Raw genomic sequence first — 15,734 nt, 5'->3', positions numbered from 1 at the left:
TAGCCATTCTAAAAATTGTGATCACTAGTGTCTCTCGATGTTCAGCCACATCCTTAAGTTTATCCTTAGATTTCATACTATGTAATTGTTGCTAAATTAAGTAGCTGTCTTGGATCAATAAATATTTCATCACACAAGTTATTTTGAATCTAAAGCATTAGATCAATTAAAATTGTAATCCATTTAAAAATCTTAATTAGAGAAGGAAAATTCTTTTCCAAGAAGTACTCAGAATGATAATCAGTTTAGCCTTGACAATTATTTTAAAAAGCTGTTTATGCATTTTTATAAAAATTAAAAAATATTTATATTTGTAAAGAAATTCTAAATTAAAACAAAACAAAAAACAAAAAGAAAACCCACCATACACACAGACACACACACATGCACATATTGACTTCAAGACATTTTGTAAGAAAATACTAAAAAAAAATTTCCATATTCCAAAAACAAAACAAAGAAACAAACAAAACCCCCCAACAACAAATATTTAAGACTAAGGCCAAAAATGTATTTATCTATCACATAACTTACAAAACAAAAACAAGAAAGAGAATATGTAAGCATATCATAAATATTACACTCAAACAAATAAACAACCTGTTCTTGTTAAGCCTAAAGAAATGTAACATTCTACTACGTCCTTAACTCTGACCCATAGGTAGTTTTGTACTTTTGTTATCTCAATTTCAGCATTCTTTTTTAGGGATACTGTTAAGTGGCAAATATTATCTGTTAATAATATTGTCAAACCAAAATGGAATCTGTTGGCAAATTACTCATAACTGCTGTTTCTTAGAAATAAATGTTCATTGATTTATGGTAAACTTTTGTATGTATGTGACCTGCATTTGGGGCTGATTAATTTGTACAGGGAGGGAGTATTGATTTGGAGTCCAAATCTACTTCCCTCCACCACTGTAAAACTGTTGGAGAGCTGAAGGCTTGACACTGTGCCTCTTTTGTGAGGGCTGGCGCTGTGCCTCAGCATGGGTTGGGATAGTGAAAGAGTAAAATCATGAACCTTAAGGTTGGACTCTTCCTACAGCACAAGTTCAGATACTTGTATTCTATACTGGAGCTGCAGCCACCCACAGGTACTTACAAGGAAGTGATATACCAAGTTTGCCAGCTAGTATTTCACCTGCATACCACACCAAAACCATGCCCCCCCACACACACTCAACTCTTCAGAATAGTTGCAAGCCCAGAACTTGCCTTCTACAAACTGCCCTCTAAAGAGCTGGAATAGAGAAGTGGTGACCATAAAGTTATTGCAATTGCCAACAATCTACAAAGCAATGGAAGTTTTAGCTTACCGAAAAAACATGTAAAGAATATGTTATATGTACATAAAGATATAGAAATGTCCTACAGGAATCTCATTAGTATGCAATAATAAAACTCACCGAAAGACTGGAGGGCCTGCACAAAGCCCACTTAAGCTTTCTATCAGCCTTGTGTTTAGGAGGATCACAAGCAGAGAAACTGCCAGGGGACAAAGAGGATATGTTTACACTGAATACTAAGCCTTGGCTCTGACTCAGGTTTAAGCCGAAGCTCTGCTTCCATTTACTCACAAAGCAGTCTCACTCAGGTCAGCAAGCACTCAGGACCAGGTCCTACAACCCTGCTAGGGAGATGGGTCAGGGCCTAAATCACTCTGAGACTCAGGTCCAATCCCTTTCATTTTACAATGTGGACGCAGTGAAAGGTACAGGCCTGAGCCAGAAGGACTGTGTAGTGCAGAATGGACGTGTTAGCATGGCTGTGAGACCCAGGTCCAGTAACTGTAAGCCCAGATTTACCGTGCAGTGTGGATTCTCCAGCCTGGGCTTGGAAACACCAAGTCCACAAGCCCAGATCCCACAGCACTGGGTTTACAATCCAGTGTAGACATACCCAGAGAAGGGCTCAAATTTGCTGCACTTACATGGCCCAAAAGCACCCCGAATGGAAATGTGGAGGTGCAATGGCCACTATTTCAGCCTCAGAGATTGGAATAACGGTGGCAGATAGCCAACAGATTGGGCTGGTGGTGGAGTCTATCCAGTCCAACCCCTATGGAGTTCCCTGCACAAAATCTAACTACTCAGGCTTAGTATGATGCAGGGACATGAATTTCACCCTAAATGATTACATTTAAGTATTCTTTTTCAGAGGAAACAAATCTACCTTTTGTTAATTAAAAGAAACATGAGGTATGTGTGTTTGCATATATTTGCATGTATAGGTATGACTCTAAGAACTCCCCAATGCCAGATGGCACACAGTTATTATATTTACCCAAAAGGTAGCATGTAATATATCACTGGAAAACTAATAACTCAATGATCATTAAAATTTTCACGTGATATATGTATGTTTAACCCACAAAGAACTTTACAGGTGTGCTGGAAATATGTGACTAAAATGTGTTTAGATCAAGCGTGTCGGTGGAGTTGACAAATGGGTTTTCTCTAGACCAGGCGTGGGCAAACTATGGCCCGCAGGCCAGATCCATCCCACAGGATGTTTTAAGCCGGCCCTCAAGCTCCCGCTGGAGAGCTGCAGCCAGGGAGCAGGGTTGGGGACCGCACCACACGGCTCCTGGAAGCCATTTGCAGTAAGCCCTGCCAGGAGCCTGCACCCCTGAGCCCCTCCCCACAACCCCAGCCCTGATCCCCCTCCTGCCCTCTGAACACCTTGGTCCCAGCCCAGAGCAGCCTCCTACACCCCAAACTCCTTATCCCCAGCCCCACCCCAGAGCCCTCACCCACCCCCCGCATCCCAACCCAGAGCCCCCTCACACACCCTGAACTCTCCATTTCTGGCCCCACCCCCAGCCGGAGCCCGCACCCCCCCTGCACCCCTACCCCCAATTTCGTGAGCATTCATGGGCCACCATACAATTTTCATACCCCGATGTGGCCCTCGGGCCAAAAAGTTTGCCCACGCCGGCTCTAGACAAAGGAAAGAGGCTAATACCTCAAACCAGGTGTGGACAAATTCAACAGACTACTCTATTGTATTGGAGGTTGCAGGAAGAGATCATTTGCTTTGTTAAAATCAGCAGTGGGGAAGGAACCAGCATGGAGTCTACACCCAGCCTACCATCTATACCCGGCAGGGCAAAGGAACTTTATCTGGGGATATCCTTCAAAGTATACATTTCAAAGATTTAATGGAATATAAAGAGAGAGGAAGAAAAACCCTAAGTTATCCTTCACCTGAAGAGACAATGGAAACAAGCATTCTGAGCTCTGTGAAAGATCCTGGCCAGAATGCCTGATCAGCCATGCTGGAAAAGAGACTTGATGAGAAACACTTCTTTGAAGAAGAGAGACTAGTTTGTTGTATCAGGTTTTAGTCTTAAAAGTGTATTTTCAAGTTTGTAGCGTGTAATCCTTTCTAACTTTATTTCTTATACTTGGTATCACTTAAACCTTTTTGGTTAATAAACTTTTTTACTTTTACTATAAACCAATTTAGTGCTTTGATTCAAATAGAGTGATCACCTTAACCCAAGTTAAGCTAGTAAACTGCTGGGTACTGTCTCTTTAAGGAACAGCGAACTTAACTTCTGTGAATGTTCAGCAAGAGGGTTGGGCACTACAGGGCAGACAGTTTGGGGAAAATTCATGACTGGGGAGGGATTGGGGTCACTCTGCAAAAAGTAATTGGGCAGTGGAAGCCAGGGTGTGGCCTGTATGCTTGTCTGTTGGCTGTTGGTGTCTGGACTGTGAGCCAAAGCAGCATAGCATTTAAGATCCTGGAGTTGCAGGGCAGGCGGTGACACAACCCCTTACTGATCTAGTTACAATAGGGAAACAAACTTTTCTACAAAATAGCAGGAGATCACTACAGCTTTATCTCTTTTTAGAAGCATGATTAGCAACTCAGTCTGCATGTTCTTCCCCAGTTTGTACAGAGTTATCGTTAGTGCCAACCTATCATGTAGCTAAGTGACAGGTGAAATTATCCTAGGAGCACACACTGAAGAATATTTGAAAGAAAATGTTTGATTGCCCTGCTAGTACAACCTACCATTTTACTGTGGTTGATGTGCGATACAGAGGTTCTGTGAATTTCCTTTTTGGCAGCTTCCTGAAGATCAGAGGCTTGTTGGACGTATGTTAACCCTGCCAAAATCTCATCTTCCAAAAGTGTCACATCATCATAAGAAACAGGCCAACCCAGATTTTCTAAAGCCTGTAGCAAAGTTTCTTTGTGTTCCATGTACGAGACTGGCTCCTCCTGCTCAAACCTTTAAAAACATTACAACCGTTTACAATTATACATTGTAATGTTTTTCATTTTCACTTTACATATGTTAAGTAATTAAGGAGCACACTGCTCCTGTGAAGTAAATAGGTGCTAACTTCACTGCTCTTAGGGCTGTTCTACATACAATTTTTGTACCATTCTAACTATATCAATTTAAAACCCGATCTGATTGAAGTGCTACAAACCCCATTGTAGGTGCAGTTATACCAGTGTAAAGGTACTCATAATCAGTATAGCTTATTCCCTCACAAACCAATCCTTGGACTGCTACTCACTGGCTAAGTAGAGAAGGGTTTATGCTGATGCCAAAGAAGATGATGTCCCAGCCCTCCCAAACCCGTGCCACTCACACTGAGCATCGAGTAACACTGTTAAGGGGAAGTGCCTATTCTCTTTTACAAAAGTGAACAGCAAGGGGAGAAAGGAATCCTCTCACTTTGTAACTCAGTGGGTGGCAAACCAAAACCTGAGGCTTACATGTTACCCTGTGTCACACATAAAATTATTTACCAGTAAGGTGTAGACAGAAAATACTTGAAAATAAAATAAACTGGCCATGACAAGAGCAGCCAAAAAAGTGTGTAAAATATTTATGACCCGATTCTCAAAAGGTGCTAAGCACCGTAGCTCCCATTCCATTAATAACTGTTTCAAAAATTAAATTATTGAGACAGGAAGAAGGTGAAAACTTACTTGTCTCTTTCCTCTTGAGATAGTGCTCTCCAAATAATTAGATTTAGGCGCCTATTAAATAAAAGAAAACAGTCAGTGTGTGTCTGATTATCATAATACCAATGAATAAACCAGAACACACAGTTCTAAAAGATATCTACCATGATTTGTATTCTGAAAGCACAAACAGTGTTCTTATCATTCCACTATGAATTTATCATCTGCAAAAGGATATAAGAAAACAGCATCTTCCATCTGGTAGCAACATGATTATTTCAGGGTCACTGAGAAATTAGTGGCAATCACTACTGTTTCCTGCAGGAATTTCAGTGGAGAGTTCTGTCCAGCACCCAGTAATCTAAACTAAGCAATAGTGCTGATTTAATGTCAGCCAAGAGCTGCCCCCGACAAGTTAACAGCTTCAGAATGAAGGCACTGGAGAAGCAATGTTAATGATTTTTTTCCCCACTTAAAAATCAAATGCAATCACACCATTTAAATTTCTACTTCATTCCACTCTGCCCATTAAGGAAAGCTGCTGTGGTGAAAACAGAACTGCCTACCCAAAAGCACTCAAGTGCTGTCATTTTAAAAACACTTCAGGTTTTTTTCCTTTGTTGCAGATGATTGGTCTTTCTTTCTTTTTTTTTTTTTAAAGACATAGATTACAAGTTTCTATTAGCCAATTTTATCCCTAAATGTCAACATCCCAACAAGTAAGGCATCACATAACTCTCTCTTTTATTTCACAGTGCAGAAGCAAATCTCTGGGGGGTCCTAGGTGCCATCATATAGAAAAGTGAACTCTGCTATATTATTGTTTACAAATGTCTGAGCTGGCATCAGTTCATTCCAGAGACGACTCAAACCTTTCCAAACACGTGTCCTTTTCCAATCTTGGTGAATTAACTGTTGCACTTAAAAAAATCCCCAACAGCCTATATAAAATTAGATTCTGAACATGGATTTCTGACTGATTCAGTTCATCTGCCAAGGAAATCAAGAACCAGCTCCTTCAGAATGTAAATTACTAGTACATTCATATTCTGCATTCTTGGCATGCTCAGCTGTCTATTTCACACTTCTAAAGGCTGCACATTCATAACTAGCTAATTTGCAAATGTTTGTAACTATTTAAGACCACACATGCTTTGTAGATCCCAGCTTTTTTCTCCTTTGCTGAAGTATATTTCTCTGTGGGAACATTAAATTATTGCCATCACTTTCCTACCTCTCAATTTTATGCTAATAGTAAATCTATGTATGGTGAGGTTATTGTGATGGTTTCTTCTATTCTTGAAATTAGCATGTACTAACATATTGTCTAATTTATAGATATCAAAACAAATTTGCGACTATTCAGTAAGCTGAACCTTAGTAAACCTTGCAGATTCAATTATCAGAAATGTAATACTGTATTCATAGCAAAAAAGACATGGTTAAATTGGTGTTTCAGATGGAAATGTGGAGTTATAATTTGTCACTTACATCCACTACAGGTCGAAACTTGGCATCTAGGCAAGGAATGATTTCACCTTTCACATGTACCCCACCCCCATCCTCAATGACATTTGCTGAAACTGTTAAAATCTTCATTGCAGCCTTGCAACTGCAATGCTATAGTTTAATTATACCAGTGTTTCTATTTTATAATCTTAGTTTCAAGGATTTATAGTTTGAGAATTTGGGAGTTTAGAAAACTGCTTTTACTAAAAATTGGTACATACAGTAGAACCTCTGAGTTACGAACACCTCGGGAATGGAGATTGTTCATAACTCTGAAATCTTTGTAACTCTAGTAACTTTGAACAAAGCAACGAGGAGTCCCTGTGGCACCATAGAGACTAACGAATTTATTTGGGCATAAGCTTTCATAGGCTAAAACTCACTTCATCAGATGCATGCAGTGAAAAATACAGTAAGCAGTATATATATACACACAGCACATGAAAAGATGGGAGTTCCCTTTCCAAGTGAGGGGTCAGTGCTAATGAAGCCAATTCAATTAAGATGAAAGTGGTCTATTCTCAACAGTTGACAAGAAGGGGTGAATATCAAGAGAGGGAAAATTTCTTTTGCAGTGCTAACGAGACCAATGCAATCAAGGTGGACATCGGCCATCTCCAACACTTGACAAGAAGGTGTGAGTATCAGCAGAGGGAAAATTACTTTTTGTAGTGACCCAGCCACCCCTAGTCTTTATTCAGGCCTAATTTGATGGTGTCCAGTTTTCAAATTAATTCCAGTTCTGCAGTTTCTCGTTGAAGTCTGTTTTTGAAGTTTTTTTGTTGAAAATTGCCACTTTTAAGTCTGTTATTGAGTGTCCAGGGAGATTTAAGTGCTCTCCTACTGATTTTTGAATGTTACAGTTCTTGAGGGGCATTGCTGGCACATGATGGCATATATCACATTGGTAGATGTGCAGGTGAACGAGCCCCTCATGGCATGGCTAATGTGGTCCTATGATGGTGTCCCTTGAATAGATATGCGGGCAGAGTTGGCACCAGGGTTTGTTGCAGGATTGGTTCCTGGGTTAGTGTTTTTATTATGTTGTGTGTAGTTGCTGGTGAGTATTTGCTTCAGGTTGGGGGGCTGTCTGTAACTGAGGACTGGCCTGTCTCCCAAGGTCTGTGAGAGTGAGGGGGTCATCCTTCAGGGTAGGTTGTAGATCCTTGATGATGCGTTGGAGAGGTTTTAGTTGGGGGCTGTAGGTGACAGCTAGTGGCATTCTGCTACTTTCTTTGTTGGGCCTGTCCTGTAGTAGGTGACTTCTGGGTACCCTTCTGGCTCTGTCAATCTGTTTCTTCACTTCAACATGTGGGTATTGTAGTTTTAAGAATGCTTGCTAGAGATCCTGTAGGTGTTTGTCTCTCACTGAGGAATTGGAGCAAATGTGGTTGTATCTTAGAGCTTGGCTGTAGACAATGGATCGTGTGGTGTGGTGTGGATGAAAGCCGGAGGCATGTTGGTAAGTACAGCGGTCAGTAGGTTTCCAGTATAGGGTGGTGTTTATGTGACCATCACTTATTTGCACTGTCGTGTCCAGGAAATGGATCTCTTGTGAGGACTGGTCCAGGCTGAGGTTGATGGTGGGGGCAGAAATTGTTGAAATCTTGGTTGAATTCCTCAAGGACCTCCTTCCCCTGGGTCCAGACAATGAAGAGGTCATCAATGTAGCTGAAGAAGAGTAGGGGTGCTGGGGGTACCCACGTGACCCCACAGTATGCCAACATTTTTATGGCTGACTTAGAACAACACTTCCTCAGCTCTTGTCCCTTACTACAGGACAGGCCCAATGAAGAAAGTAACAGAACGCTACTAGCCATCACCTACAACCCCCAACTAAAACCTCTCTAGCACATCATAAAGGATCTACAAAATTGCTTATGGAATTTTGCACCATGGAGTTCACCATGGAAAGGCATATACAGTAGAACCTCAGAGTTACGAACACCAGAGTTATGAACTGACCAACCACACATCTCATTTGGAACTGGAAGTATGCAATCAGGCAGCACAGACCCCCCCCCCCCACCCCCACCCCCACAAAAAAAGTAAATAGAGTACCATACTGTGTTAAACATAAAGTACTAAAAAAAAAAAAAAAAAAGGAAAGCAGTATTTTTCTTCTGCATAGTAAAGTTTCAAAGCTATATTAAGTCAATGTTCAGCTGTAAACTTTTGAAAGAACAACCATAATGTTTTGTTCAAAGGTTTCAGAGTGGTAGCCATGTTAGTTTGTCTCATGAACTCAGAAGAAACAATATTTTTGGTTTTGAATAATTTTTCACTCACTTCTAAAGGAAAAACAGCTAAAACGTTCATTTTGAAATTTTCATTAGAATTAATGCTCATAACAACTAATGCCTTCAAGCAGTTTTATTTTTGACACATATTTGTAAAAACATTGGACCCAGCCCTACAAGCCCTTATTGATGCTAGTAATCCTGACTCACTTCAGTCAATGGGACTAGCATCAGTAAAGATCACTCATGTCAATAAGTTTCAGAGGGACCAGGCATAGAACTTTAAAAGTCAGTCCTGTGTTCTAGCTCTTCAGTAAAACACACATAATATTTTATCAGAAGACATTTTTCTCATCCTTACAACTCCACTAAAGTCAACCAGGGTTATTTTCCAACAACATTCCACAGTACTGAACAAGATGGAAATAGTTTTTCCATCATTAAAAACAAGGACAAAATTCCCATTGACTTCAATTAACATTGGATCAGGCCCCCTAGACCTATTAACATTCAATCTATTAAGTGCAAAATAAAAACAAATATATCTTAATTGATTTCCATAAATATTATACAAGTTAAACAGTTTCCAAATCAGTTTTTATTTTAAGACCATGAAAGACAGGGCAGGTCTACCCTAAAAATTTACATCGATGCAGCTGCACCGATGCAGCTGTGCCACTGTAGTGCGTCTGGTGAAGACACTTTAAACCAACGGAAGAGAGCTCTCCCGTCAGCTTAATAAGTCCACCTCCCTGAGAGGTGGTAGCTGTGCTGACAGGAGAAGCTCAGTGTCCCATGATGTATGGTTTTCCATCCCAGCATTCCATGGGCTTCCAGCTTTCTTTCAGAGTAGCAGCCATGTAAGTCTGTATTCGCAAAAAGAAAAGGCACGTTAGAGACTAACCAATTTATTTGAGCACAAGCTTTCGTGAGCTACAGCTCACTTCATCCTTTGTGGCATTTTTCAACGGTCCTTGTTTGCTGTGCATCCCAGCATCTTCGAGTGAAGGGATTGATCTTGCACTGCTCTCCTATGCTCTGATAACTGTCATTAACACATCATGGAGGGCAGTGTTGTTAATCACGAAGTTCCTAACTGAACAAGACTCCCAGTTGCCTGACATGCTGTGTGATATGGATAGGAGCAACTTTAAATTTATTTTGACATTCACAGAACAGCTGCACAAGGTGGACTGTTGTTTTTGGTCTTGGGAAAGAAGCACTGAATGGTGGGATTGTATTGTCATGCAGGTCTGGGATGATGAGCAGTGGCTACAGAACTTGCACATGCAGAAAGCCACCTTCCTGGAACCGTGTGCGGCGCTCGCCCCAGCACTGCGGCACAAGGATACCAGAATAAGAGCTGCCCTATTGGTAGAGAAGCGTTTGTCAATCGCAGTGTGGAAGCTTGCGACTCCAGACTGCTATTGATGGGTCGCGAATCAGACTTGAGTTGGAAAATCGACCATTGGGGCTGTGTTAATGCAAGTGTGCAGGGCAATTAATTGCATCCTGCTACGAAGGACCGTGACTCTGGGAAATGCATGTGAAATAGTGGATGACTTTGCAGAAATGGGTTTCCCTAACTGGAGGGGCTATAGATGGCACACACATTCCGATTTTGGCACCAGACCACCTTGCGACAGAGTACATCAACAGGAAGGGATACTTATCCATGGTGTTGCAGGTGCTTGTGGATGACCATCGGTGTTTCACTGACATCAATGCAGAGTGGTCCAGGAAAGTGCATGACACACACATCGTCAGGAACACCAGCCTGTACAGAAAGCTGCAAGCGGGGACTTTCTTTCCAGACCAGAAGATTACAGTGGGGGATGTTTAAATGCCCATAGTGATCCTGGGAGAGCCAGCATACTCCTTACAACCACGTCTCATGAAACCTCACTCAGGAAACCTGGATAGCAGTAAGAAGCGGTGCAACAACAGGCTGAGTAGGTGCCGGATGACCGTGGAATGTGCCTTTGGCAGATTAAAGGCGCGCTGGCAATGCCTTTATGGCAGGTTAGACTTCAGTGAGGGTATTATACCCATGATCATTGCCCTGTGTTGTATGTTGCATAATATTTGTGTAGCTAACGGTGAAAGGTTTGGTCAGGGGTGTATCATAGAATCATAGAATATCAGGGTTGGAAGGGACCCCAGAAGGTCATCTAGTCCAACCCCCTGCTCAAAGCAGGACCAATTCCCAGTTAAATCATCCCAGCCAGGGCTTTGTCAAGCCTGACCTTAAAAACCTCTAAGGAAGGAGATTCTACCACCTCCCTAGGTAACTCATTCCAGTGTTTCACCACCCTCTTAGTGAAAAAGTTTTTCCTAATATCCAATCTAAACCTCCCCCACTGCAACTTGAGACCATTACTCCTCGTTCTGTCATCTGCTACCATTGAGAACAGTCTAGAGCCATCCTCTTTGGAACCCCCTTTCAGGTAGTTGAAAGCAGCTATCAAATCCCCCCTCATTCTTCTCTTCTGCAGGCTAAACAATCCCAGCTCCCTCAGCCTCTCCTCATAAGTCATGTGTTCCAGTCCCCTAATCATTTTTGTTGCCCTTCGCTGGACTCTCTCCAATTTATCCACATCCTTCTTGAAGTGTGGGGCCCAAAACTGGACACAGTACTCCAGATGAGGCCTCACCAATGTCGAATAGAGGGGAACGATCACGTCCCTCGATCTGCTCGCTATGCCCCTACTTATACATCCCAAAATGCCATTGGCCTTCTTGGCAACAAGGGCACACTGCTGACTCATATCCAGCTTCTCGTCCACTGTCACCCCTAGGTCCTTTTCCGCAGAACTGCTGCCTAGCCATTCGGTCCCTAGTCTGTAGCTGTGCATTGGGTTCTTCCGTCCTAAGTGCAGGACCCTGCACTTATCCTTATTGAACCTCATCAGATTCCTTTTGGCCCAATCTTCCAATTGGTCTAGGTCCTTCTGTATCCTATCCCTCCCCTCCAGCGTATCTACCACTCCTCCCAGTTTAGTATCATCCGCAAATTTGCTGAGAATGCAATCCACACCATCCTCCAGATCATTTATGAAGATATTGAATAAAACCGGCCCCAGGACCGACCCTTGGGGCACTCCACTTGATACCGGCTGCCAACTAGACATAGAGCCATTGATCACTACCCGTTGAGCCCGACAATCTAGCCAGCTTTCTACCCACCTTATAGTGCATTCATCCAGCCCATACTTCCTTAACTTGCTGACAAGAATACTATGGGAGACCATGTCAAAAGCTTTGCTAAAGTCAAGAAACAATACATCCACTGCTTTCCCTTCATCCACAGAACCAGTAATCTCATCATCAAAGGCGATTAGATTAGTCAGGCATGACCTTCCCTTGGTGAATCCATGCTGGCTGTTCCTGATCACTTTCCTCTCATGCAAGTGCTTCAGGATTGATTCTTTGAGGACCTGCTCCATGATTTTTCCAGGGACTGAGGTGAGGCTGACTGGCCTGTAGTTCCCAGGATCTTCCTTCTTCCCTAGGTAGTAGTGCTGAGGCAGACCACCTCGCTGCTGATTTTGAGCAGCCAGATACCAGGGTTATCAGAGGGGCCCGGGTAGGGGGGGCTAGTCAAATCAGGGAGGCTTTGAGGCAACACTTTGAAAATGAAAACCAGTAATGTACATCTCTGTGATTGATACTGCAATGTTACATTACATCTAGTTTTCATAGGAAGCAATTGTGAAATTTGGGCCTTAAATTCCAGTAAGCAAATGATTAAACTACCTGTGTGTGGCTTGATAGTGCCTGCTATCTCAATTTGTAGGACACAAATAAATATTATTTCAGAAAAAACAACACACATGCATGCACACACACACAATATGCATGGTGGGAAAGGAGGTACCAGGGTAAACAGGGAAGCGATGGCACATCTACCACACACTTGTGGTTTCTATCCTGGTCCCTATGCTGCTCGCCCATGTGCCACTCTGGTACCTGCACAAGTGATTGCTGAATGGAGCAGGAAAGTTTCCTACAATGGGGGAAGGAACAAAACTGCTCTGCCAAGAAACCTTTAGCAGAGGATTGCCGAGTACCTCCTAGAGATCTCTCTGGAGGATTCCCATGAGATCTCCGCGTGCATCAACATCCTGTTGCACTATATTACAAGGGAAATGTCTAGCACACAGAAACACATCAAGCCTTATGCATTTCTATACCCTGAACCCACCTCTGCACTACACAAACGACATCCACTTACCAGGCGTCTCCTCTCCTGCTTCTTGCTCGCTGGAGAGCAACTGTTTAGACTGGCTAGAAACCTCTGGAGTGGTAAACAGTTCCTGGCTGCCTGCCCCACCAGGCGACCCTGCCGGGAGCTCCTCATCATCGTCTAACTCCACCTCTTCATCAATAACTTCATCCTCTGGGTTAGGTCTTCTTTCCGCTGCCTCCAGGCCCGCCGAAGTATTCATGGGGCTCTTGGCAGTGGAGGTAGGGTCGCCGCCAAGGATAGCGTCCAGCTCCTTATAGAACCGGCAGGTCTTGGGTGCAGCACCAGAGTGACATTTTGCCTCCCTCACCTTATGGTACACCTGCCTCAGCTCCTTTATCTTCTCTCTGCATTGCACCATGTCCTGATCATAGCCCTTTTCACACAAGCCTCAGAAATCTACCCATAGATATCAAAATTCCTACAGCTGAAGTACAGCTGGGACTGCACAGCCTCCTCTCCCCAATACTGAGCAGATCCAACAGCTCCGCAGTGGTCCAAGTGGGAGAACGTTTGCTGCCATGGTCACCTGATAAGATGCAATGAGACCTCTCCACGCCGAACAAACAGGAAATGGAACTGCAAAAATTCCTGGGGCTTTAAAGGGGGAGGGGCAGATGGTTGTTTACCTGGCTGCAGGTCAGCGGAGTTCAAACTGCTTACCACAGCAGTCAGGATGGACATTGTGGGACACCTCCTGGAGGCCATTAAAGCAATAAAATCAAGCGTGGTGTCAACACTGGCACTTTATCGACAAAACTTTTGCTCAAAAAGCCTTACGCCTCTTGTCGGGGTGGTTTTATTGTGTTGCCAAAGCAGGGCATTTTTGCTGCCAAGAGTCACATCGTAGTGTACACGCATCTACTGTTTTGTCGACAAAAGCTGCCTATTGTTGGCAAAACTCTGTAGCGTAGACAAGTCCTAAAACTTGGGAAGCCAACACAGCAATTAGTCAAGAAAGGAAGACTCACCTGTTATAAATGTATTAGTCATTAAATCTGTACATTTTATTAGAATAAAATTTGACTAGACATATAGTTTATTAAAGATTTTTGTCCATAAAACCCTGCTAAGATTACTAATCATCACATAATTTTCAAAAACCACAAACTTAAAAGCCAAGAAAGAAATAGTTAAGATTTATAATATCCTTTCAATGTTTACTTCCTATTTGATTCTGAAAACAATAAGCATAACACAACTCTTCCGGGGGAAAAAAAACCCCATAAAAATAAGGGCCAATATCTTATAACACAAATGCCTAAAGTTATGCTCCTAAACCCATAGTCAGCCTAAATAAGTGGTCTGATTTTCAAGAGTGCCAAGCAGTCAATAGCAAAACTCAGGACAATTATTTAGGCACCTAAATATGGATCTAGGAGCTTAATGTTAGGCACCTGTTGTTTATTACCTTGGCTATATTTGTATGTTGTTTCTATTTCAGAAAGGGTTTTGTTTTACATTTAACATTTTGAGAATATAGCTGAGATTAAAATGAAGTTTTGTTACTTAAAAAGAATAATGTATTATGTGTGCAGTGTAATATTTATGGCGTCCCTGACTGCTCATTTACTTTTAATGCCGCACTTTTGAAAAGAAGAAAACATTTCTCTGGCAGGATACATTTTTAGACAATGGTGGTTGTTTGAAAATGCTCAGTTGTACTGAATGTTAAAATACATCTTTGAGGAGATGGATTAGTGAGCAAAGCATAGGTAAGGCAGTCAGAGATGTAAAATGAACCCAATTCATCATATGAAAAAACGGAATTAGTCTGTCAGCATGGAGAAAATCTGAAGAGCAGACTTACCTTTCATAGGATTTAATTGCTTGTTCCAGTTTCTCTTTATAGGCATCAAGATTCACTGCCTGAGGATTAATTAGTGTGATCCGCTTCTTGTCATTGCTAACATGGGCCAGGGGTAACACCTACAACACAAAAAGGGCAAAGACTTCATTTATTGTGTTATTCTTTATCAACCAGAATATTGGAATACCCCAACCTTATGTATACAAGGCAAATCTCAAAGGATTTCATAAAGAAAAAGCCAAGCACTTGATGTGAGTGACCAAGTGTTTGGAGACCCATGAGACTGATACTGATCAAAGGTAATGAGGTTGAAACATAACATTTGTTTCTGAATTAAGATATCATTTTCTTGTACTATGTGTACACAAATCTTATAGCTACTGTGACCCCTTTAAATAAATGCTGGAACCCTACAAATGAATTCTTATGAGGCAAGGGAAATTAAGCTAGCTAACTCGCTATTTAACTTCTAAATGGAATGAGCAGCACTCTCTCTAGTCTTAATCTAATAGATAAAGGGTAGAACAGAAAGGATGCAAACAGGATCTACAACATGAACATATTATATATTGTATTGTTTTAATACATCATTGTATTATACTTCTGTATACAACACCAGCTTATTGCCATCTATTTCTACACATAACATGCAAATAGGGAATTTACTTATTTAAACATTTTAAATGTCATATCTTATACTCTAGGGGCAGATTCCCCAAAATAGTTAGGTTCCTAAAGATGCAGATAGGTACCCATTGTGATTTCAAAAAATCAAAGTAGGTTAGATGCTTAACCTCCCACTGAAACCAATGTCATTGATTTCAATGGGAGCTAGGCGCCTCACCTGCATAGGCACTTTTGAAAATTGCACAAGGTGTCTATCTACATTTTTAGGTGTCTAAACATCTTTGAAAATTTGGCTCTAGGTGCATGACAGGATCTACAGAAGCACACTTCATTACAAAAACAACACAGCCAGACACCCTAATAAGGG

At 41.8% G+C, this 15,734-nt stretch overlaps 1 protein-coding gene across 1 annotated transcript in view; it reads right to left on the bottom strand.

The window, feature by feature from the left end:
* VWA3B (von Willebrand factor A domain containing 3B) overlaps nt 1-15,734 on the bottom strand; it is a 113,378-nt gene that overhangs the window by 32,908 nt on the left and 64,736 nt on the right. The window contains exons 21-23 of the mRNA XM_084650429.1: nt 14,741-14,859; nt 4,960-5,010; nt 4,027-4,246 (exon numbers count right to left, since the gene is read on the bottom strand). Coding sequence (XP_084506555.1) covers nt 4,027-4,246; nt 4,960-5,010; nt 14,741-14,859 — 390 coding nt within the window. The remainder of the gene's footprint in view (nt 1-4,026; nt 4,247-4,959; nt 5,011-14,740; nt 14,860-15,734) is intronic.

This window comes from Lepidochelys olivacea (genome assembly GCF_965140295.1).
Source record: "Lepidochelys olivacea isolate rLepOli2 genome assembly, chromosome: 1".
Classification (NCBI taxonomy): Eukaryota; Metazoa; Chordata; order Testudines; family Cheloniidae; genus Lepidochelys; species Lepidochelys olivacea.
This window is presented reverse-complemented; position numbering and strand designations above follow the sequence as displayed.